Raw genomic sequence first — 24,086 nt, 5'->3', positions numbered from 1 at the left:
GACCGACCAATATGTAGTTTCAATTCTAGAGTACTGACTGGCTAGGGTAGTTGTTTTCCTGACCTAAGTTTTAAGTTTACAGTAGGAACCTGTATACATGGCATTTGAGAGATGGGTCTAATTGTTAAGTCACATATGGACTTCAAATAGGCTTTCATGGGCCATAACAGAACTTTGTTTTAAAAGATTTATTTTACGGCCGGTGCCGCAGCTCACTTGGCTAATCCTCCACCTTTGGTGCCAGCACCCCGGGTTCTAGTCCCAGCTGGGACACCAGGTTCTGTCCCGGTTGCTCCTCTTCCAGTCCAGCTCTCTGCTGTGGCCCTGGAAGGCAGTGGAAGATGGCCCAAGTGCTTGGGCCCCTGCACCCGCATGGGAGACCAGGAGGAAGCACCTGGCTTCTGGCTTTGGATCGGCGCAGCACGCCGACCGTGGTAGCCATTTGGGGGGGTGAACCAACGGAAGGAAGACCTTTCTCTCTGTCTTTCTCTCTCACTAACTCTGCCTGTCAAAAATAGAAAATAAAAGATTTATTTTATTTATTTGAAAGAGTTACATAGAGAGGTAGAGAGAGAGGTCTTCCATCTGCTGGTTCACACCCTAAATGACCACAATGGCCACAGCTGAGCTGATCAGGAGCCAGGAGCTTCTTCTAGGTCTCCCAAGTGGGTGCAGGGGCCCAAGCACCTGGGCCATCCTCCACTGCCTTGCCAGGCCATAGAGAGAGCTGGATTGGAAGTGGAGCAGCCGGCATTTGAACTGGCGCCCATCTGTTATGCTAGCGCCTCAGGCCGGGGCTTTAACTCATTGCACCATAGCGCTGGCCCCCTAACTTTTTTTTTTAATTTACTTATTTGCAAACCAGAGTGAGAGGGAGAGAGAGACACAGAGTTCTTCCATGTGCTAGTTTACTCCGTACATGCCCATAACACCTGGGACTGGACCAGGTGGAAGCCAGGTGCCAGGAACTCCATCCTTGTCTCCCACATGGGTGGTAAGAGCCCAATCATTTGGGCCCTCTTCTGCCTTTCCAGGCACACTAGCAGGGACCTGAATTGGAAGTAGAGTGGCTATAACGTGAGCCTGCACTCCAATATGGGATGCTGGCATCACAAGTGGCAGCTAACCCTGTGCACTACGGCGCTGGGCCAGGTTCAGCTAATTGAGATCTGGGAATTGTCGATTTAAGACAGTGGGGAAGGTTCCTAAAGCACAAATCCATGACAGAACTCCACCTGGGTGAGCAGGCGTTAATGATGGACTGCAGAGGAAGGTTGTTCTAAGCCAGTGAGTCTCAGACTTTATCGGTGCATCCAAATCACCTGGGTGACTGGTCAAAACATACTGCTGCACTCTTCTCCTGGGGTGTTTGATTGGTAAGGTCTGGGATGAGGCCCAAGAACAGGCATCTCCAGATTGTTTCCAGGTGATGCTGTGCTTTGGAGGCATGGCTTGAGAGGATCCTGTTTTAGCAGAAGTAGCAGTATAGACACATGTGGAATCATGAAATGTGGTCCATTCAAACAAGCTAAACCACATTTCAGGATGGGGATGTGATGAGAGATAGGCTAATGAGGTAGGCATGGGACAAATTAAAAGAATCTTACAAATCCTAGCACTTGATGGTCACTGTTCTGAAAGAGTGAGGAGCACTCTGCAAGATTTTTGAGTAGGGAACATAAAGATGTGAGTGCTCTGTTAGGAACCACACTTAGCTGCTGGAAACCAAGTTTGCCTCCAGTGGCTGAAACAGGTTGGTTTATTCTCTCATGAAATAAGGCAAGCAGCACAGGGCTACTGTGGCTGTCCCCAGAGTCAGCAAGGATGCATCCTTCTGTTCCTGCATCCTCGGCACGTGACTTCACACCTCAAGGTCACGTGTCACCTGGTGGCGTTACAGACGAGCGTGAGGATAGACAGTGGGGAAAAGGTGTTCCTCCCAGCAAGTCAGCCTACTTAAGAAGATGCCCAGGAAGGCCACGGCTATCTGGGCACATTGCCAACCTGATGAATAGACAATAAGCAGTAACGTCACATGCTTGTTCCACAAAGCATTCAGTCCAGGTGTGCCTTTACACAGATTTCACATAGTTGACATAGTAAGTTGGGTATATCATATATTGCTTTTGTTAAACAGCGTAACAAGCACCTTCTCATGTTTAAAACTATAACTTAGCGGGTGCCGTGGCTCAATAGGCTAACCCTCCGCCTGCGGTGCTGGCACACCAGGTTCTAGTCCCAGTCAGGGCCCTGGATTCTGTCCCAGTTGCCCCTCTTCCAATCCAGCTCTCTGCTGTGGCCCAGGAGTGCAGTGGAGGATGGCCCAAGTCCTTGGGCCCTGCACCCCATGGGAGACCAGGAGAAGCACCTGGCTCCTGGCTTTCGATCAGCGCGGTGCGCCGGCCGCAGCGCACTGGCCGCAGTGGCCATTGGAGGGTGAACCAACGGCAAAGGAAGACCTTTCTCTGTCTCTCTCTCTCTCCCTCTCACTGTCCACTCTGCCTGTCAAAAAAAAATATATATATATATATATATAACTTAATGAGTAAACATTTTAAAGCAGAAAGCTTTAAAAAGTTCTATACGTGGAGTTGTAATTGTTTTCCTAGGAATATTTCCTAAAAGTAAAATTACTGGGGGGACAATTATGAGTATTTTAACTTTGTGGGATTTTTTATTTATATATTTTTATTTGAAAGATAGAGAGAAAGCTCTCATCTGCTGGCTCATTCACCAAATGCCCAAAACAGCTGGGGCTAGCCCAGAAGCCAAAGCTGGGAGCCAGGAATGCAATCCAGGTCTCTACTTGGGTGGCAGGAACCCAATTACTTGAGCCATCATCACTGTATTCCAGGGTCCACACTAGCAGAAAATCGGAGTTAAGGACTGGAAATATGCATTGAACCCAGTCACTCCAGTATGGGATACAGATGTCTTAACTAGCGTCTTTTTATTTTTTAATGATATTTATTTATTTGAAAGAGATATCTGGGGAGTTTTGGGTGGGGGAGAGGTTTTCCATCCACTGGTTCACTCCCCAGATAGCCACAATCGCCAGGGCTGGGCCAGGCTGAAGCCAGGAGTCAGGAGCTTCACATGGATTCAGGAGCCCAAGCACTTGAGCCATTTTCCACTGCTTTCCTAGGCACATTAGGAGGGAGCTGGATTGGAAGCAGAGCTGCCAGGACTTGTATCAGAACCCATATGGGCTGCCAGTGTCACAGGCAACAGCTTAACTTGCTATGCTACAATGCCAGCTCCCTTAACTGGCATCTTAACTGCTAGGCCAAATGTCCAGCCAAATATTAAGTGTTTGCCCATTTCCAAATAACCTTTCAAAAGGGTTCTGCCTTTTTTATTTTGCTACTAATAATAAGTGAGTTAATTAAGTAATCTAGCATTGAATTTTTAAAATTTTTATGTATACCCTTAATTTTTTGCTAGTTTTATAAGGAAAAGTAATATTCATTTTGTTATGATTAAAAATATTCATAAACGGGCCGATGCCCTGGCTCACTAGGTTAATCCTCCGCCTGTGGCGCTGGCATCCCATATGGCTGCCAGGTTCTAGTCCCAGTCGCTCCTCTTCCAGTCCAGCTCTCTGCTGTGGCCTGGAAGAGCAGTGGAGGATGGCTCAAGTGCTTGGGCACCTGCACCCGCATGGGAGACGAGGAAGAAGCACCTGGCTCCTGGCTTTGGATCAGCGTAGTTCCAGCCATAGTGGCCATTTGGGGGGTGAAGCAACGGAATTAAGACCTTTCCCTCTGTCTCTGTCTGACTCTATCTGTCAAATAATAATAATAAAAAAAAATTCCTAAAGAGGCCGGTGCTGTGGCATAACCGGTAAAACTGCTGCCTGCAGTGCTTGCATCCCATATGGGTGCCGGTTTAAGTCCCGGCTGCTCCTCTTCCGATCCAGCTCTCTGCTATGGCCTGGAAAAGCAGTGGAAGATGGCCCAAATCCTTGGGTCCCTACACCAGCATTGGAGACTTAGAAGAAGCTCCTAGCTCTCGGCTTTGGATTGGCCCAGCTCCAGCCTTTACAGCCATTTAGGGAGTGAACCAGTGGATGGAACACTTCTCTCTCTCTGCCTCTGCCTCTCTGTAACTCTGCCTTTCAAATAAATAAATAAATCTTAAAAAAATAAAAATATTCCTAAAGAGGTTGGTTGAGCATATTTCTTTATGATTGATTATAATTTTATGCAGTTTTTGGACAGAGCAGGGAATGGCATCACTGTGACAGCATGTGAAGGAAGGATTGCAGTAGGGAGAATCTGGAGAGGTGGGGAGAAGAGATACAGAGTATTCAGCCAATCAGTGGACACAATAGACAGAAAATGATGGGGGTCTGAGCAAAGTCATGGCAAGTAATGGAGACAGATTCTGGAAATACTTAGGAGAGGGAATAAGTAACCTAGTAATCAGTTAGATAATACACAACAATGGAAAATGACTTCTACATTTATGACTCAAAAGATTAGGTATACAGTACTGTTACTAACTGATAGAAATGGGAAGAGGAACAGACTTTTTTTTAATCAATGGGAGAGCATTATTTACATTTGAAAACCTCATAGTAAATCTATTTGCAATTTGAAAATTTGAGTAGAACTCAGAGAATCAGTTCAGGATGCAGAAATAATGGCTGTTAGGAAGTTTGAAATAGATATGATCATTTTAAAGTATGATGTTCTCCACTATTCTCCAATGTTTATTTTCCTCTACTTGAAAGGCAGAGAGAGAGAGATTTTTCATGTACTGGTTCATGACCCAATGTCTAAAACAGCCATGGCTGGGCTAGTCTGAAGCCAAGAGTCTCCAAGGAGCTCCATCCAGGTCTCCCATGTGGTTGGCAGGGGAACCAAGCACTTGAGCCATCATATGCTGCCTCCCCAGATGCATCAGCAGGAAGCTAAATCAGAAGTAAAGTAGCCAGGACTTGAACCATCACCCTGGTAAAGAATGTGGACATTCCAATCAGTGGCTTAACTGGCTGTGCCACAGCACCCACCCCTCCCACCTCTATCTCCATACAGTTGTTCAAGGAACAGGAAGAGATGAAGCACATAACCCTGGCACAATCTATGTGTAAGGAGTAAGCAGTGGCGGTAGAGACGGCTAAGGAGACTGGAACTTAACATCTGGTAGGCAGTGTGACAGTGGAACTGGTGCTGTGGCATAGTGGGCTAAGCCTCTGCCTGTGATGTCCCATATGGGCGCCAGTTCAAGTCCTGGCTGCTCCTCTTCCAGTCCAGCTCTCTGCTATTGCCTGGGAAGCAATAGAAGATGACCCAAGAGCTTGGGCCCTGGCACCCGCATGGGAGACCAGAAGAAGCTCCTGACTCCTGGCTTCAGATCAGCATAGCTGCAGCCGTTGTGGCCATCTGGAGAGTGAACCAGTGGATGGAATATCTTTCTCTCTGTCTCATCCTCTTTCTGTCTGTAACTCCACCTCTCAAAAAATAAAATCTTAAAAAAAAATGTGTATTATAGTCATGGAGGCCTGGGTATAATTCTTAATTCTCCTCCTCCGCAGGTAGAGGATTAGCCAAGTGAGCTGCGGTGCCGGCCCACTGGACTTCTGTTGCCCCTCTCAGTTTATCTTGGACTATGCTGGGTTTCACTCTGTCCTTCGTACTACTCAGCTCAGGGCTTGGAGCTTTATAATTTATTATTGATAATTCATTCCTAGGGAAAATAATTAGGATTTTTAGGAAACTCAGATTGGGGTAGTTTTGAAAGGCATGAGGGTTTTTTTTTTTATTATTATTATTATTAATCAAATGAATTGTTTTCTGTAACAGTGAAGAATGTGGAGACAGGTCGAAGTGTCCCAGGAGTGAAGATGTTCTTTGGGCATGAGATTGTGAATGGTGAGTTTCACCCTGAATGATGGTACTGGTGTTTGAACCAGTAGTAGAACCACTGCTCTGCCTCATTCCAATATTTGAATTAAAATGACACATGAACTTGCCTTGAATATCGCACTTATGAGCTGTTAAAGTTGGTAACTGAGAATCGACCCTTCTCCTACCTGTTTCTGTGGACGCTCTGTGAGCAGCATAGACGTGTGGTCACCTTGGTTTCACAATGTGAGGTCAGCCAGTGCTCATCCTTGGAGACAGCAAGCAGATTTAGGAAGCTGACCAGGAAAGGATTGTCTTGCTCAGCAAGCTAGTTAAGTACTACAGTCCATTTACAATCCGTATCTAAAACCTTGGAGCCACGTGTCTCAGAATCCAGAATTGTTTGGGGAAATGTAACACAGCAATGAAATGTGATACCGTACAAATCCCACACCAAATACGGCACGGCACACTGCTCCAGAGGAACCAGTGAGAAATCATGCTAAATGGAGTTCACAATTCGCCACCCAAACAGTCCAAAAAAAAATTAGTCATCATGGCTCTTTGGGTTTGGGAATTGCAAGAAGCAGCTGTGTTCTTTATTTCTGCCGACAAAAGCCATGTATAAAGAGCAGGCCCAATTTTTCACCCGAAAAAGTAGCTATAAAAGTGCATCTAGGGCCGGCGCCGTGGCTCACTTGGTTAATCCTCCGCCTGCGGCGCCGGCATCCCATATGGGCACTGGGTTCTAGTCCCCGTTGCCCCTCTTCCAGTCCAGCTCTCTGCTATGGCCCAGGAGTACAGTGGACGATGGTCCAAGTGCTTGGGCCCCTGCACCCGCATGGGAGACCAGGAGGAAGCACCTGGCTCCTGGCTTCGGATCGGCGTAGCTCCGGCTGTGGCGGCCATTTGGGGGGTGAACCAACAGAAAGAAGACCTTTCTCTCTGTCCCTCTCTCACTGTCTAACTCTGCCTGTAAAAAAAAAAAAAAAAAAAAAAAAAAAGCCGCATCTAGGCCAGCGCCTCGGCTCAATAGGCTAATCCTCCACCTGCGGCGCCAGCACACCAGGTTCTAGTCCCGGTCGGGGCACTGGAGTCTGTCCCGGTTGCTCCTCTTCCAGTCCAGCTCTCTGCTGTGGCCTGGGAAGGCAGTGGAGGATGGCCCAAGTGCTTGCGCCCTGCACCCGCATGGGAGACCAGGAGAAGCACCTGGATCCTGGCTTCGGATCAGCGCAGCGTGCTGGCCGCAACACGTGAGCCATAGTGGCCACTTGGGGGGTGAACCAATGGTAAAGGAAGACCTTTCTCTCTGTCTCTCTCTCTCTCTCACTGTCTAACTCTGCCTGTCAAAAAAAAAAAAAAAAAAAAAAAAAAACCTCAGTGTACGTCCTTGAATCTGAGATACCATTAATTATTTGACAGATTATTACTTTTGCACCCTAACAAAGACAAAACTGCCAATTAAACTGTCATGTATATTGATTATAAATCACACTCAATTTCAGAACTACTTAAAATGTGCATCTTTGAATCAATTAAATATACTGTTTTCCTATATTTTCTATATAATTAGGTTAAAAATAAATGATTTCAGAGTCTCCATAGAGTGTTTCTCTCCTAATTCCTCTGAGGCTTCTGCTGTACCTTTCATGTCACTGAACTGTTAATGTACCAGCCTGTGAAAATATCAGGAACATATCTGAACGGTTTAAGAGAAAAAACTCTTCAGTAGTACATATGTGAGGGGAGGTGCATTAGAGTTGGGGTGAATGGGAAAAAATTCTCTAGAACCTTTGGGAATGACCACAAGCACCCTTGAACCAAAAGGGTAAAGGAAATACCTGGAGACATTCACAGTCCTGAGTAACCACGGAGCCGCATGGGGACGAGATAGTGGGGATTTTCAGTACTCTGGATCCTCTGCTCTGCCCTGTGTGTTGCCGCCCAGTGAAGGTCTCTAGAGGCTAACAGTTCACTTCTGATGACTATGTATGGTGTAGAGTCAAACTCGCTGTGTGGGATGTGGAGATAGGCATTGGTTAACTGTGTTTAGATTAGAAACTCTGTTGGAAGTCATTTGGTTATTTTTACAGTGGAATTACTGGATGAAGTGGAACAAGGACCAGTGAGAGAAAAGGCACCTTCTGTCAGGTATGATGAAATAATTTTCTTTTCTTTTTTTTTAAAGATTTATTTATTTTGGGCCTGTGCTGTGGCACAGTGGGTTAAGACACCATTTCCAGTGCCAGTATCTCATATGGGCAATGGTTCAAGTTCTGGCTGCTTCACTTCTGATCCAGCTTCCTGCTAATGTGCCTGGGAAAGCAGCGGAGGACAGCCCAAGTGCTTGGGCCCCTGCACCCATGTGGGAGACCTGGATGAAGCTCCTGGCTCCTGGCTTTGACCTGGTCCAGCCCTGGCCATTATGGCCATCTGGGGAGTGAACTAGCAGATGGAAGATCTTTCTCTCTGCTCTCTCTGAATATCCCTTTCTCTCTCTAACTCTGCCTTTTGAATAAACAAACAAATCTTTGATTTTATTTGAAAGGCAGAGTTACAGAGAGAGGGAGAGACAGAGAGAAATCTTCAGTCCACTAGTTCATTCCCCAAATAGCCACAACAGCCAGAACTGGGCTGGTCCAAAGCCAGGAGCCAGGAGCTTCTTCTGGGTCTCCTTTGTGGGTACAGGGGCCCAAGAACTTGGGCCATCTTCCAGTGCTTTCCCAGGTACATTATCAGGGAGCTGAATCAGATGTGGAGCAACAGGGACTCAAACTGGTGCCTATATGGGATGCCAGCACTGCAGGCAGAAGCTTAACCTGATACTCCTGGAGCACTGGCCCCATGAAATAATTTGTATAATTAGGATGTCTCCCAAATGTGCATATGAGTGTATCATTCCCTAACTCTAACGCACTAGCTACTTAATCCTAAAATGGACTAAGTGAATAGAAATGTTTTCGTCCATCTTTAGATAGCACCCTCAAGTCAGTGTAGGCAGTGGATGGACGGGTCCCCTATCCAATGGGAAACCACAGTCTTTACCTTCAGTGTGTGGCAGAATCTGTGTATGGCATCAGCCACAGAGAACAAGTTTACCTGAGTGGTGTTTTGTTGGAAGGGTAGTCTGAATATGGAAAGAACAAGTGTGGATAAAATGCAAGATGAAGACCCAAGTGTGTGTGAGCCTGCCTCTCCTGATCCTGGAGCACCACCCATCTCTCTGCTGAATGATCTGAAGTACAGTGCATCAGGTGAGCAGGGACACTGAGTTCTCTAGGCTGCCAGTATCGTGGTTCAGAGTTGCTCAGAGCTGGTGTAACCCTGATTCATGACTCTGTCATGGAATACTCAGCTGGCTGGCTTAGTCAGGTTTTGTTATTATAACAAAATAGCTGAGGGAGGCTACTTATAAAGAAAAATTATTTTGGCTCATGGTTCTAGAGGTTTACAATCCAAGATTGGGCAGGGCAGTCCTCACTGGTTTGGCTTCTCATGACAGCATTTTTGCTGACAGAGTCTGAAGGCAAGGCAGAGCATCCCATGACAGGAGACAGGGAGCATACTTGTCTGACTTTGTGTCTAAAAAGTGGTCTCTCTCCTTTCAAAGCCACCAGGATCAATCATGAGGACTCCACCCCCAAAGCCTTAGAAAGTTGGAGATGAAGAAGAACTCTGTGTTATGTTATACCTCTAGTTTTTAAAAATTACATCATTTTCAAAAATAATTGACTATCAAGACCCAGAAAATTCCCAAAGCATAGGAATTGGCTCATTTCTAGGACTCTGTTATTTGATATATTTCAATTTTATGTATTTTTTAAATTTTACTTGAAAGAGATGTGGAGACAGAGAGAGAGCTCCCATCTTATGATTCACCCCACTAAATGTCTGTAATGGCCAGGGCTGGGCCAGGCCAAAGCTGGGAGCCAGAAACTCAATATTTGTCTCCCATGTGGGTGATAGGAACCCAACTACTTGAGCCATCACATACTGCCTCCCAGGGTATGCACTAGCAGGAAGCTGGAATTGGGAACAAAGCTTGGAACTCAAGCCCAGACATTCCAGTAAGAGATGCCAGGGTACCAAGTGGTGTCTTATCCACCATACCAAATACCTGTCCCCACCAGGCTCATGTTTTTGTTACGAGCATTCTTTTGAAAAGTTCGCATCTTGGGGCAGGCATTTAGCCTAGAAGTTAAGACACCCACATCCCACATTAGAGTACCTGGGTTCCATACATGCCTCTAGTTCCTGACTCCAGCTTCCTGCCGTTGCAGACCCTGGAAGGCAGTGGTGGTAACTCAGGTAATTGGATTCCTGTCACTCACATGGGAGACTTGGATTGAGTTCCCAGTTGTTTTGGGAATAGGCCAGCAAAAGGGAGTTTCTCTCACTCCCTCCCTCTCAGATACATAAATAAATACTTATATGTTGAATCATTCAAGACAAAACCATGTGGAGTGAAACATTATTGAACTATCACAGGACATGAGTAAACAGTTCATTTTGTAAGATTATCATTGGTGGGGCTTTTGATTATTTCCATTTGACATATAGGTTACTAATTAGTGTTGACTCTTAGGCTGGTGCAAATGATAATAAAATAACATTAGACATTTGATTCATAATCAAGGAGGAGTTTATGAATATGGCCTCAGTCAGTGGGAAGGCTCTTCTTTTGTGAAAGCTGAAAACTATATTTAATGCCATCACCCTTGTTCTGTAGAGGAAGAGGAGGTGACATATACAGTCATTGATCAGTTCCAGCAGAAGTTTGGTGCTGCAGTAAGTATTGTGTCAGTCTTTCCCAGCATTGCCTCTATACAGGTATGGTGTCCATGTCTCCTGCATTGCTTTTCTTATAAGATCTTTGATGTGTTCCCTATCATTCCAGCAAAATATTTGGGATCCTGCTATATGCCAGACATTGTTCTGAGGACTGGGGTAAAGCAATAATCACCACAAAGTTCTAGCCCTCAAAAAGCGTGCATTCTAATGTAAGACAATAAACGTTCTACTGTATCACCAGCAGTAAGTGCTACAGAAAATAAAGCATGGTATAAGTGAATGGAGTGTCAGGGAGTTCCTGTTTATGTGGAGTGGACAGAGAAAAGCTCTCCGAGCCGACGCCGCAGCTCACTAGGCTAATCCTCCGCCTTGCGGCGCCGGCACACCGGGTTCTAGTCCCGGTCGGGGCGCCAGATTCTGTCCCGGTTGCCCCTCTTCCAGGCCAGCTCTCTGCTGTGGCCTGGGAGTGCAGTGGAGGATGGCCCAAGTGCTTGGGCCCTGCACCCCATGGGAGACCAGGATAAGTACCTGGCTCCTGCTGTCGGATCAGCGCGATGCGCTGGCCGCAGCGCGCTGGCCGTGGCGGCCATTGGAGGGTGAACCAACGGCAAAGGAAGACCTTTCTCTTTGTCTCTCTCTCTCTCTTACTGTCCACTCTGCCTGTAAAAAAAAAAAAAAAAGAAAAGAAAAAAAAAAAAAAAAGAAAAGTTCTCTGAAGAGCTGCCATTGAAACAGAGTCTGGAGGAAGCATGGAAACCAGCCGTGTGGGTGTCAGGTTGAAGAATTTAAAGCAAGTGTACTTGCCGAGTGCTAAGCCCCCAGGCTGAAGCATTCCTTACGTGTGTGACAGGACCATAGTGAAGAAAATTGTTATGAGATGGGAGGGGCAGAGGGAGATCTCATAGGCCTTTCTAGATATCATAAGGATTTTGAGTGTGAGTGAGATGGAAAGTCATTGGCAGTTTGAGCAAAGAGTCAAGACTGTCTTAGATTTTAAAAAGACCACTCTGATTCATTCCCTGTATGTAGGCAATTTCTCTGTGAGCATGCACTCACACTAATTTATTATTCATCCTGGAATAAGGTTCACGGGTGGGCTTCAGGAGAGATGTGCAGCTTTCTGTTTAGATGCCTGCAAGCTGATGCTTGTGTGTGCATGAGTGTGTTTTTAAAGGGACAGTTAGCTTTCAACAGGTGTTCTTTAACAGCTTTGTTGAGAAAGAATGCACATGTCATAGAATTCATCCATTTAAAATGTAAAGCTTCAGCATAAACACCAGAGTTGTACCTCCACCACCATAATGAACTTGACAACATCTTTGATACCCTCGAAGGAAACCTCTAGGCATCACTCCAAACCCATCTCAGCCCCTGGCCACCATTAATATATTTTCTGTCTCTATGGGTTTGCCTGTTCAGGACGTTTCATCTAAATAGGATTATATAAGATGTGATCTTTAGTGGTCAGCTTTGTTTACTTAGCATATTGTTTTCAAGGTTCATCTAAATTGTACCATTTCAGTATTTCACTTCTTTTTATTGCCAAACAATATTCTATTGGATGCACACTATGTCCTACAGTATGCACACACCATTTAATGGACATTTGAGTGGTCCATGCTTTTTGGCTATTGTGAATAATGGTGCAATGAGCATTCACATTCAAGTTCTTGTGCGCACATGTTCTTATTTCTCTAGGATGGATACCTAGGAGTGAAAGTGCCGGATCAGACAATAACTCTAAGTGTAACTTTTTCAGGAATGGATGAACTGTTTTCCTGTGCTGCTATACCATTTTACGTTCCTAACAGCAGTATGTAAAGACTCTAATTTCTCCACATCCTTGCCAACATTTGTTATTAATTGTCATTTTGAAATATTGGTCAAATATGGTAAAATTTTAAAAGCACGATCCACTTTGTTTACCGCTGGCCACTTTCCTTGTGCCATTCATGGTGTACAGTGCCAGTGCTTATTCCCTGGAGTTTCCTCCTTTTCCCACCAGATGCTTCACATCAAGAAGCAGAGTGTCCTGAGTGTGGCGGTGGAAGGAGCTAATGTCTGTCGTCATGGGAAACTGTGCTGGCTTCAGGTAAAAGAATATTTGAATTTTATTTTGACATAGTTATAGATTCACTGATTGATTGTTTTTTTTTTATTTTATTTTTTTTGACAGGCAGAGTGGACAGTGAGACAGTGAGACAGAGAGACAGAGAGGAAGGTCTTCCTTTGCCGTTGGCTCACCCTCCAATGGCCGCCGCAGCCGGCGCGCTGCAGCCGGCATACCGCGCTGATCCAAAGCCAGGAGCCAGGTGCTTCTCCTGGTCTCCCATGGGGTGCAGGGCCTAAGCACTTGGGCCATCCTCCACTGCCTTCCCGGGCCACAGCAGAGAGCTGGCCTGGAAGAGGGGCAACTGGGACAGAATCCAGCGCCCTGACTGGGACTAGAACCTGGTGTGCCAGCACCGCAGGCGGAGGATTAGCCTATTGAGCCACGGCGCCGGCCGATTGATTGGTTTTTAAAATGTATTTTGAGAGGCAGAGAGAGAGACACACACACAGATGGCTCCCATCTGCTGTCTCATTTCCTAAGTGCTTAGAAAAGCCAGGAGGGCCACAATGAAGCTAAGAGCTAAGAATCCAGTCTAGGCTTCCCACTTGGTTAGCAGGGTCCCAGCTGACTGAGCCATCACCTACTGCCTCCCAAGCAGGAAGGTTGAATTGGGAACAGAGCTGGGACTCAAACCCAAGTACCCTGATGTAGGCTGCAGATGTCCCAAGCAGCACCATAACCACTAGGCCAACTCCCTGCCATTCAGTTTTTCTTCTTTCTGTCACATCAGTGTCATTGTTCTGTAAATTGCCTGGAATGCCCTTCATTTTTCTCGTGTGAAATTTATTCTTTCCAGAAGGAAAGGGCTTCTGTCTTCTGTTGGCTTCCCCTTTGCGGCTGTTGTTGCCATCTCATAGGCTCGTGTTAGAGGTTTTCTTCCCTAGCTCTGTCTGTAGCCTTCCATTACCAAGAGTTTCTTCTCTTTCCTTCTGGAGTCACAGCTTTCCTCTGCAGGTTCCAGCCAAATCATTTTGGTTTCCCTGGACCTGAAGATGTCAATTGAGAAATGTATGGTAGACTTGGAATGACTAGAGAATGGGTAGCCAGCTCTGTGTCAAAGCCAGCAGCCTGTGTTTGAGGGTGCCCGAGAGAGCAGGCTGCCTCCTGCATCAGTGCCTTCTGTGCTCTGAGGCAGGACCTACCCTCATTTACCGAAGGAAGATTGTGTATCAGTGTTGGCAATCTGCTGTGTGGAGCTCCTCCCTTCTGGAATGTCCACCTTTTCCAAGAGGAAGCAGTAGCGGTGTCTGAGCCTAGTTTTGCTGAGATATTAGAGTGCCTTTCTCTTGGTCCAGGCACTTACTGGGCAAACCTGAGCTTTAGATGACCAGGTTTGAGTTAGCAGCACAAATGCAAGCTGCTTAAAACAAACTAAAACTTCTATCGAAAGAAAAGGATGAACTTCCCAGTAACACAGGCCTATGAGAGTCTAGGTTATTTCTAGTTTGTCCTCTCAGGTTTTCTAGGGACCAAAGGGGACAGCCACTTGGTTATAGCAGTCTTCTTTATGACTAGAATCAAGTTAGTGGGCACAGTTTTTGCAATGAGGTCCTTGGGCATGTGTTTATTATTTTTAATGAAAGTGTCACATGTACTATGTATTAAAAGCAATCAAATGTTAAATTTTTAAAATTTATTTATTTATTTATTTGAAAGTTGGAGTTAATAAGAGAGAGAAGGAGAGGTAGAGGCAGAGAGAGAGAGAGGTCTTCCATCCATTGGTTCACTCCCCAATTGCCTTAACAGCTGAAGCTGTGCCAATCCAGAGCCAGGAGCTTCCACCAGGTCTCCCACACAGGTGCAGGGGCCCAAGGACTTGGGCCATCTTCTGCTTTTCCAGGCCATAGCAGAGAGCTGGATCGGAAGTGGAGCAGCCAGGCCTAGAACTGGCGCCCATATGGGATGCCGGCACTACAGGCAGCAGCCTCACCCACTATGCCACAGCGCTGGCCCCAGATTTTTTTTTAATATTTCATTTATTTATTTATTTATTTGAGAGGTAGCACTACAAGACAGAGAAGAAGAGACAGAGAGAGGCCTTCCATCTGCTGGTTCACTCCCCAAATGGCCACAATGGCCGGAGCTGAGCCAATCCAAAGCCAGGAACCAGAGCTTCTTCTGGGTCTCCCATGTGTTGCAGGGGCCCTAGCACTTAAGCCATCTTCTGCTGCTTTCCCAGGCCATAGCGGAGAGCTGGATCGGAAGAGGAGCAGCCAGGACACCAAGTTCCCAAAAGGGATGCTGGCGCCACAGGTGGAGTCTTAGCCCATTACAACACAGCACCTGCCCCTCAAATGGTCAATTTTTATGAGAAAAGAAAAATTTCCAATCCACTTACCTTTTCACAGATGCCACATTTTTTAAAAAATTATTTTCATATATGTATTTACTTACTTGAAAGGCAGACACATGGTGGGGGAGGCAGGGGAGTAGATCTTCCATCTCCCCAAATGCTTCCAACAGCTAGGGCTGGACCAGGTGGAAACCAGGAGCCTGGAATTCCATCCAGGTCTCCCACAACCAAGTAGTTGAGCCATCACCTGTGCCTCCCAAGGTGTACATTAGCAGGAAGCTGGATTGAGATTGGAGCTGGAACTTGAACCCAAGGGACTCCGATGTGGGATGCAGGCTTCCCACATGGCAATTTAACAGCTATGCCAAAGGCCTGCTCCCTATGTTTTTGTTAGAATCTTGTTTACAGGGTTCTTAACACAAAGGGTATTTGTGAGGCAATGTACAAATGTACAATACACTTTGACAAACATTCCATTTGTAGAGGCAATTAGTTTAACCTTTGTTTCAGCTCATTTCCTATTTCTCAGGGCAAGCTTAATTCATCTGTTTTACAAATTATGTTAACTTTTGTTATGGTAAATAAAGGTTGCACTCCTTGCCTGACACCCTCACCTTCCTAGAAGTTGCATCCCGGTTTTTGTTTAAGACAGAATCCAGGGTAAATGTTACTATGACTGTGTGACTATTATTCCCTGCAGAGCCAAGTAGAACTATTTCTTTTCTTGAACAACTTTTTTGGTTTTCACAGAATTAAAAATTGCTTCATTTTATTAGCTTTGTTTTATTTGTATCTGTGACTAAGCCTTCTCATATCTTCAAGGATCAGTTATAGCTTCCCACAAGCTTAAACCTGTCCTGCTCCCCAGTGCTGCACTTTTGTCGGGAAGCAGTCTTTCCTGGAGCCCTCTGCCTCCTGCTCCCATGCAAGCTGATGTTCTCAGGTCCAGCAGCTACAAGGGAAGAGGTCTAGTGTGTGGATGTTGATATTTCCGTCTACTGCCAAACTCTTGTCTCCCTGTGTCTTCCGGAGCTCCGGGGTTGGATTCATTCAGAGAATGTATGTTCTGTCCTCAGTGGGAAGGGGATGGGTAAACATAACCTAGGGGCTTGCTTCACCTTGTACAGACCCTCAGCCCTGCCCCCTGCTTCCAGCTGCTCACTTTGGCAACTTTAATTCCTTTAATTTATTTTTGCTGCTTGTTTGCTCTGTTTTGTTTTGCCTGATCTGCTTCCTTCCTGTTAGCGTTTCCTACAGTTTTCTTTCCTTTTTTTTTTTTGTTTAAGATTTATTTATTTATTTGAAAGTCAGAGTTAAAGAGACAGAGAAGGCTGGTGCCGCAGCTCACTAGGCTAATCCTCCACCTGCAGTGCCAGCACCCAGGGTTCTAGTCCTGGTCAGGGCACTGGATTCTGTCCCGGTTGCCCCTCTTCCTGTCCAGCTCTCTGCTGTGGCCCGGGAGTACAGTGGAGGATGGCCCAAGTGCTTGGGCCCTGCACCTGCATGGGAGACCAGGAGAGGCACCTGGCTCCTGGCTTTGGATTGGCTCAGTGTGCCGGCCGCAGCGGCCATTGGGGGATGAACCAACGGAAAAAGGAAGACCTTTCTCTCTGTCTCTCTCTCACTGTCCACCCTACCTGTCAAAAAAAAAAAAAAGAGAGAGAGAGAGAAATCCATCTGCTGATTCACTCCCAAGATGGCCACAACGGCTACCACTGAGCTAAGTCTGAGCCAGGCTGAAGCCAGGAGCCAGGAGCTTCATCGAGGTATCCCGCATGGGTAGCAGGGGCCCACGTGCTTGGGCCTCCCTCTGCTGCTTTTCCTAGGCCATTACCAGGGAGCTGGATCAGAAGTGGAGCAGCCAAAACTCGAACCAGTGGCCATATGGGATGCCGGCATTGCAGGCAGCAAGTTAACCCATTACACCACAATGCCAGCCCCACAAATAAAAATTTTAAAAGAAAAAAGTCATAATGTTCCCTATCCTCTGATCTATTTCTCAGAACCACTTTTAGGAATTTATTATAAATAATTCAGAATACAAAAGAAAAAAATTGTGTGTGAGAACCTGGTCATCTTGGCATAATTTATAATGGCTAAAAATTAGAAATTTGGGGGGCTGGCACTGTGGTGCAGCAGGTTAATGCCCTGACCTGAAGTGCCAGCATCCCATATGGGCGCTGGTGTGAGACCTGGCTGCTCCACTTCCAATCCAGCTCTCTGCAATGGCCTGGGAAAGCAGTAGAAGATGGCCCAAGTCCTTGGGCCCTTGTACCCATGTTGGAGACCCAAAAGAAGCTCCTGGCTCCTGGCTCCTGGCTCCTGGCTCCTGGCTCCTGGCTCCTGGCTTTGGATCAGTGCAGCTCTGGCCGTTGTGACTGGGGAGTGAACCATTGGATGGAAGACCTCTCTCCCTCTCTCTCTGCCTCTCCTCTCTCTGTGTAACTCTTCTTTCTTTCTTTCTTTTTTTTTTTTAAGATTTATTTATTTATTTATTTGAAAGTCAGAGTTACACAGACGAAGAGGAAGAGGCAGAGAGAGAGAGAGAGAGAGAGAGAGAGAGAGGTCTTCCATCTGATGGTTCACTCCCCAATCGGCCGCAATGGCCGGAGCTGCGCCAGTCCGAAGCCAGGAGCTTCTTCTGGGTGTCCCACGCGGGTACAGGGGTCCAAGGACTTGGTCCATCCTCTACTGCTTTCCCAGGTAATAGCAGAGAGTTGGATTGGAAGTGGAGCAGCCAGGTCTCGCACCGGAGCCCATATGGGATGCTGCACTTCAGGCCAGGGCGTTAACCCACTGTGCCACAGCACTGACCCCAGCTCTGACTTTCAAGTAAATAAATAGATCTTTAAAAAATAGAAACTTGGGGGCCGGCGCCGCGGCTCACTAGGGTAATCCTCCGCCTGCGGCGCCGGCACACCGGGTTCTAGTCCCGGTTGCGGTGCCAGATTCTGTCTCGGTTGCCCCTCTTCCAGGCCAGCTCTCTGCTGTGGCCCGGAGGGCAGTGGAGGATGGCCCAAGTGCTTGGACCGTGCACCCCATGGGAGACCAGGAGAAGCACCTGGCTCCTGCCTTCGGATCAGCGCGGTGTGCTGGCCACAGCGTGCCGGCCACGGCAGCCATTGGAGGGTGAACCAACAGCAAAGGAAGACTTTTCTGTCTGTCTCTGTCTCTCTCTCTCACTGTCCACTCTGCCTGTAAAAAGAAAAGAAAAGAAACTTGGGGCCGGTTCTGTGGCACAGTGTGTTAAGCCACCATCTGCATCGCCAGTATCCCATATGGGCAATTTATCTTCCTGCTAATGCGCCTGGGAAAACAGTGGAAGATGACCCAAGTGCTTGGGCCCCTGCACCCATGTGGGAAACCCAGAAGAAGCTCCTGGCTTCTGCCTGGCCCAGCCTGGCTGTTGTGGCCTTTTGGGGAGTGAACCAGCAGATGGACAATCTCTCTGTCCCTTTCTCTCTGGCTCGCTCGCTCTCTTTCTCTCTCTCCCTTTCTCTCTCTGTAACTTCGCCTTTCAAATAAAATAAATATTTTTAGAAAAATTAGAAACTGGGGACCTGCATTATGGTGCAGTAGATTAAGCCCCCTCTTGTGATACACATGTTCCATATCAGACCAAGAGATTGAATCCTGGCTGTTCCACCCCAATCAGCTTTCTTCTAGTGGGCCTGGAAAGGAAGTGGAAGATGGCCAAGTACTTGGGACCCTGCCCTCCATGTGGGAGAGCTGGATGGAGTTCTGGGCTTCTGGCTTCAACTTTTTGTGGAATGAATGGATGGAATATCCTTCTCGGTCTCTCACTCCACCTTTCAATTAAATAAAATCTTTTTTTTTTTAAATTAGAAACTGGAACAGGTGTTTAGTGCAGTGGCTAAGACACTGCTTAGGATGCCCACATCCAATATTGGGGTCAGTGATTCAAGTTCTAGCTCTAGTTCCAATCCCAGCTTCCAGCTAATGTTTGCCTTGGGAGGCAATAGGTGATATCCCAGGTACTTGTATCCCTGTCTCCCATGTAGGAATCCCAGGCTAAGTTCCAGGCTCTTTGCTTCGCTTGGCCATGCCCCAACTATTGTGGGCATCTGGGGAGAGAGACAGAAAGAAAGCCCTGGGCTGGCACTGTGGTGTAGTAGGCTAAGCCTCCTCCTGCAGTGCCAGCATCCCATATGGGCACTACCAGTTCATGTCTTGGCTGCTACTCTTCTTATCCAGCTCTCTGCTTACGGCCTGGGAAAGCAGCAGAAGATGGCCCAATTGCTTGGGCCCCTGCACACGCGTGAAAGACCTGCTCCTAGCTTGAGATTGGCCTGACTCTAGCCATTGAGGCCATTTGGGGAGTGAACGAGCAGATGGAAGACCTCTCTGTGTCTGTAGCTCTACCTCTCAAATAAATAAATGAAATCTTATTAAAAAAAAAAAAAAAAAGAAAGAAAAAGCAAGCAAGCCCATTCACAGTTCAGTCCTCAGTCCTCAATCCCTGCACCAACCAAGGTTAGGCACGGTCAAAGCTAGGAGCCAGGACCACAATGGAGCCTCCTATGTGAGTGGCAAGGACCCAATTACTTGAGCCATGACCACTGCCTCCCAGGGTCTGCATTAGCAGGAAGCTGGAGTCAGGAGCTATATATGAGAATGAAACCCAGGTGTCTCAACCATTAGGGAAAACGCCTCCCCCTGGGGCCCGGGATATGTGGGGTGGTTTCCTGTCCCACAGCTCTACTGTGATTCTCCAGCAGATGCCAGAGAGATGTCCTCTCAGTGCAGTTCTATTCTGACCCTGTATATTAGGAAATAGTTCAGACCCCACAGGTAGAGGGCTGAATCCTATACACTAGTCACAATCACCAGTTCTGACCTGTGCTTCTGACCAACCAGCTGTAAGTCTGGGCTCGCACAACCCCCTCAACAGGTTCAGTTAATTTATCAGAACAGCTTGCAGAGCTCAAGGAAACACTTTGCTTATCTTTGCCCACTAATTATAAAGGATGCCAATGAATATATATATATATATATATAGAGAGAGAGAGAGAGAGAGTGAGTGAGGTATGGAGCAGGGCTGTGCCACCCTCCAAGAACCCCCACACACTCAGCTGTCCAGAAACCCTCCACACTCAGACCTTTGGAGTCTTTACAGAGGCTCCATTAAGGAGACACAACTAATCAAATCAGCAGCCTTCAGGGATCAACTTGACCTTCTGCCTCTTCCCCTCCCGAGAAGTTGGTGAGGGGTGGTAGGGCTAAAAGTCCTAACGCTCTGACCATTCCTTCGTCTTTCCTGTAACAAGCCCTGCATCCTAAATCTACTTAGGGCCCCCCAGATGTCAGTGATTTCATTAGCATACAAAAGACACAGCTTTTTTATAAGCTCTATATCCAGAAACCAGGAAAAAGACCAAAGATATATTTCACAATATCACAATTAGAATGCCATAGATGAGACTGATAGACATTAAAGTTGGAACTGTAAAAAGTGAGGGCCAGTGCTGTGTCACAGCGGGTTGAAGCCCTGGCCTGAGGCACCAGCATCTCATACAAGCGCCAGTTCTAGTCCTGGCTGCTCCTCTTTCGATCCAGCTCTCCGCTATGGCCTGGGATAGCAATAGAAAATGGCCCAAGTCCTTGGGCTCCTGCACCCATGTGGGAGACCAGGAAGAAGCTCCTGGCTTTGGATCGGCACAGCTCCAGCTGTTGGGGAGTAAACCATCAGATGGAAGAAGAAAAAAAAAGTGAAAGTTCACGTCACCAGTGTATAGTTTTTGTTTATCACCCTCAACAAATCTCTATTGTAGTGTTATTTATAATATTGAAAAATGAGTAGTCTATAAAAGTATCTACAAAATTTTGACTGCCATATTATAGTAAGAAAAAACTGGATTGACATAGTTACCTAATAGACATACATGCATCAAAATGTATATGTAAAGAAACTATCCATTCCTTTCCATTCATTTAAACAGAGCCAGCAAACAAAGCTGAGCTTGACCCACTAAATTGACCCTATATCCTAAAAACAGGGTCCATATTAATACAGCCATTAAACTAACATTAACAGTAGTGTGTGCTTTTTTCTTATCTTGAAGATCACAATGATTGTCTTTCAAAATCAACTTGAGGGGCTCCTGATGGGGAATAGCAGGTTAAGCTGCCATTTGTGAGGCCAGCATTCAATGTGGGAGCCAGTTCAAGTCCCAGATGCTCCACTTGTGATCCAGCTTCTTGCTAATGGCCTGGGAAAAGCAGAGGAGGACGTCCCAAGTGTTTGAGCCTCTGCACCCATGTGGGAGACCCGGATGAAGCTCATGGCTCCTGCTTCAGCTTGGCTCAGCCCTGGCCATTGCGGCCATCTTGGGGAGTGAACCAGTGGATGTAAAATCTCTGTCTACCTCTCTCTGTAACTCTGACTTAAATAAATCTTTTTAAAAAACAATTTAAATCTGTTTTCCACAAGAACAACTGAATGCCTATGTTTCCCTAACAGTGAATGTTTTGTCACCTTTTATTCCTGATCCTCGTGTCCCTCCCCAGTTCTTTCTTAGTGTCACAAGTGTATCTGCATGGTCTGTTGCAGGTGGCCTCAAATAGCCGAGTTTACTTATTTGACATTTTCCTTTTGGGACGTCGTGCTTTCAACAATGGCCTTCAGATGATCTTGGAAGACAAGAGAATTTTAAAGGTGGGTGTGTGCCTTGATTCCTCTGCTGGTAGAATTAGCAGCCTGATTCTAATGGTCATCTCCATGCTGTGACTCCTTAGGTCATCCATGACTGCCGTTGGCTTTCAGACTGCCTCTCTCATCAGTATGGAATTATGCTGAACAATGTCTTTGACACTCAGGTACATGAAGGGAAGCACTGAATTCAAACCACTGTGCATAGCTCCTGTAGGAAACAGGCCTCATCTGTTGAGTGTTTAAATCTCTCCTGTGGTGCTGGTGCCCCGTCCCTGCCCACTTCCCCTGTAAGATGCTTGTACAGTATTCGGGAATGTTTGGTGAGCTATGAAAGCACTGAAAGAAAGTAACCTAGTTTTTTTAGGACCACGTTTTCCTCAAGTTGTTCCAGAACTTGGAAATAAGAAATAAGCTCCATATTCCATAGCACATTCAAAAGCTTGAGCAATTAGGAAATCTTTCAGAAGTCTGACACGGGAGACTTGGTGTGGGATGAGCAATCACATCTCTGCCTTTCCCATGAGCGTGTCGACTAAGACAAGAGGGCATTTAGCTGGAGGGGGGCAGGATGTGCCCCCAAAACCTAAAGACGTGTGATTTGCCACTCATCCCAGAGACCTTAGAGAAATGGGAAGTCCCTGGACTATAACGGCCTCTAGTTTTCATTCTATTTTCTTTAGGGTCTTCTAGTTTGTAGATTTATGCCAGTGAAAGGGAGGTCTTGAATACACAAGCCCAGATCCTTTGGAGAGGAACTAATGACTTGAACAGTTTTGAGCAGTGACCCTGACCGTTTAGTTTCGTGTTGCTGTGAGTGGGCCACTTTTCTGCTGTGTCTGCTTGCCTGTTAGTCGGAGCTTCCCTCAGGCCCTCACACTGCACGGTGTAATGATGGTTTCTGTGCTTACTCTGAATTGAAGAGTGGCTCATTGTTCCCTTGAGGTCTTGGCTCCTGCTTTTTTATGTGATCTGTTCTGACTTAATTTTTATTTGTTTTTCACTTCATTTGTAAGGCAGAGACCAAGAGAGACTCCCACCCATTGATTCACTCCCCAAATGCCCGCAACAGTCAGAGCTCAATCCAGATCTCTCATCCATGTGGGTGGCGGGGACTCCAGTACTGAGCCATCACCACTGCCTCCTGGGGTGAGCATTAGTAGGAAGCTGGCTCAGAAGCAGAGCCAAGACTTGAAACCAGGCACTCCATTATGAGATGTGGGCATCCCAGGTGGTGTTTGCTGCGCGAAATACCTGCCTCCAGGCTTCTTGATTGGACCTTCGTGTGTGGTCTGATGAAGGCTTTGGCATACCGTTCCATGTTTTTCATTTCAGATTTTCACCCGTTTGTTTTCCCTTAACACAGTGTGTTGGTTTTGCATCGTTGCTTTAATAAAGCTCCCCAAATCCTGTGTCAGTGAGGATTCCTCTGGAGGCTCTGTGGGGAGATTCTGTTTCCTTGGCTTTTTCCATTTCTGATGACCATTTGTACTCCTCAGCTTGTGGTCCACTCCGTCATCTTCAAAATGCGTTGCTCTCACTTGTGCCTCTGTCAGCCAGTCTCCTCTTCTGACTGTAGTAAAGTCTCCTAAAAGAACGCTAGTGAATTTGCTTGTGCTTGTCAGGATAATTGTCTCACTTTAAGAGCCTTAATTTCATCACAGCTGCAAAGTTTTGCCATATAAGGTAACAGGTTCCAGGGATTAGGATGTGAGTATCTTTGGGGGCGTTTTTTCAGCCTACCACACACAGGTAAATATTTATTGTGATTTTTAAATAAGATTTATTTATTTATTTTAAAAACAGAATTACAGAGAGGCAGAGGCAGAGAGACAGCGAGGTCTTCCATCCATTGGTTCACTCCCCAGCTGGCCGCAACGGCCAGAGCTTGGCCAATCCAAAGCCAGGATCCAGGAGCTGCTGCTGCTGCTTCTTTTTTTTTTTTTTTTTTTTTTTTTTTTTTAATATTTATTCATTTACTTGAAAGTCAGAGTTACTCAGAGAGAGAGGGAGAGAGAAAGAAGAAAGAAGTCTTCCATCTGCTGGTTCACTCCCCAGTTGGCTGCAATGGCTGGAGCTGTGCCGATCCGAAGCCAGGGGCCAGGAGCTTCCTCTGGGCCTCCCACTCAGGTGCAGGGGCCCAAGGACTTGGGCATCTTCTACTACTTTTCCAGGTGATACCAGAAAGCTGGATCAAAAGTGGAGGAGCCAGGACTCGAACCAACACCCATACGGAATGCTGGCACTGTAGATGGAGGCTTTTCTGCTACACCACAGTACCGACCCCTGTGATTCTTATTTATGTTGATTTTCCTTAACAAAATTTTGCCAGGGTTGCAGAAAGATAATAAAAGCAATTCTTGAATTCTT

At 46.5% G+C, this 24,086-nt stretch overlaps 1 protein-coding gene across 7 annotated transcripts in view; it reads left to right on the top strand.

The window, feature by feature from the left end:
* Positions 1–24,086, top strand: part of EXD1 (exonuclease 3'-5' domain containing 1) — a 36,959-nt gene that overhangs the window by 3,614 nt on the left and 9,259 nt on the right. For 5 of the 7 annotated variants that reach the window (XM_051822055.3, XM_089310077.1, XM_051822058.3 and 2 more), the window contains exons 3-9: positions 5,808–5,876; positions 7,943–8,000; positions 8,976–9,103; positions 10,579–10,637; positions 12,646–12,732; positions 21,618–21,722; positions 21,803–21,883. In XM_051822055.3, the coding sequence (XP_051678015.3) occupies positions 5,808–5,876; positions 7,943–8,000; positions 8,976–9,103; positions 10,579–10,637; positions 12,646–12,732; positions 21,618–21,722; positions 21,803–21,883 (587 nt within the window). The remainder of the gene's footprint in view (positions 1–5,807; positions 5,877–7,942; positions 8,001–8,975; positions 9,104–10,578; positions 10,638–12,645; positions 12,733–21,617; positions 21,723–21,802; positions 21,884–24,086) is intronic. The other 2 variants (XM_070054008.2, XM_051822059.3) reach the window with 1 other exon arrangement.

This window comes from Oryctolagus cuniculus, chromosome 12, assembly GCF_051225735.1.
Source record: "Oryctolagus cuniculus isolate XC-2025 breed Fujian yellow rabbit chromosome 12, ASM5122573v1, whole genome shotgun sequence".
Taxonomy (NCBI): domain Eukaryota; kingdom Metazoa; phylum Chordata; class Mammalia; order Lagomorpha; family Leporidae; genus Oryctolagus; species Oryctolagus cuniculus.
Note: the sequence above shows the minus strand (reverse complement) of the source record. Positions and strands in the feature narration are given on the sequence as shown.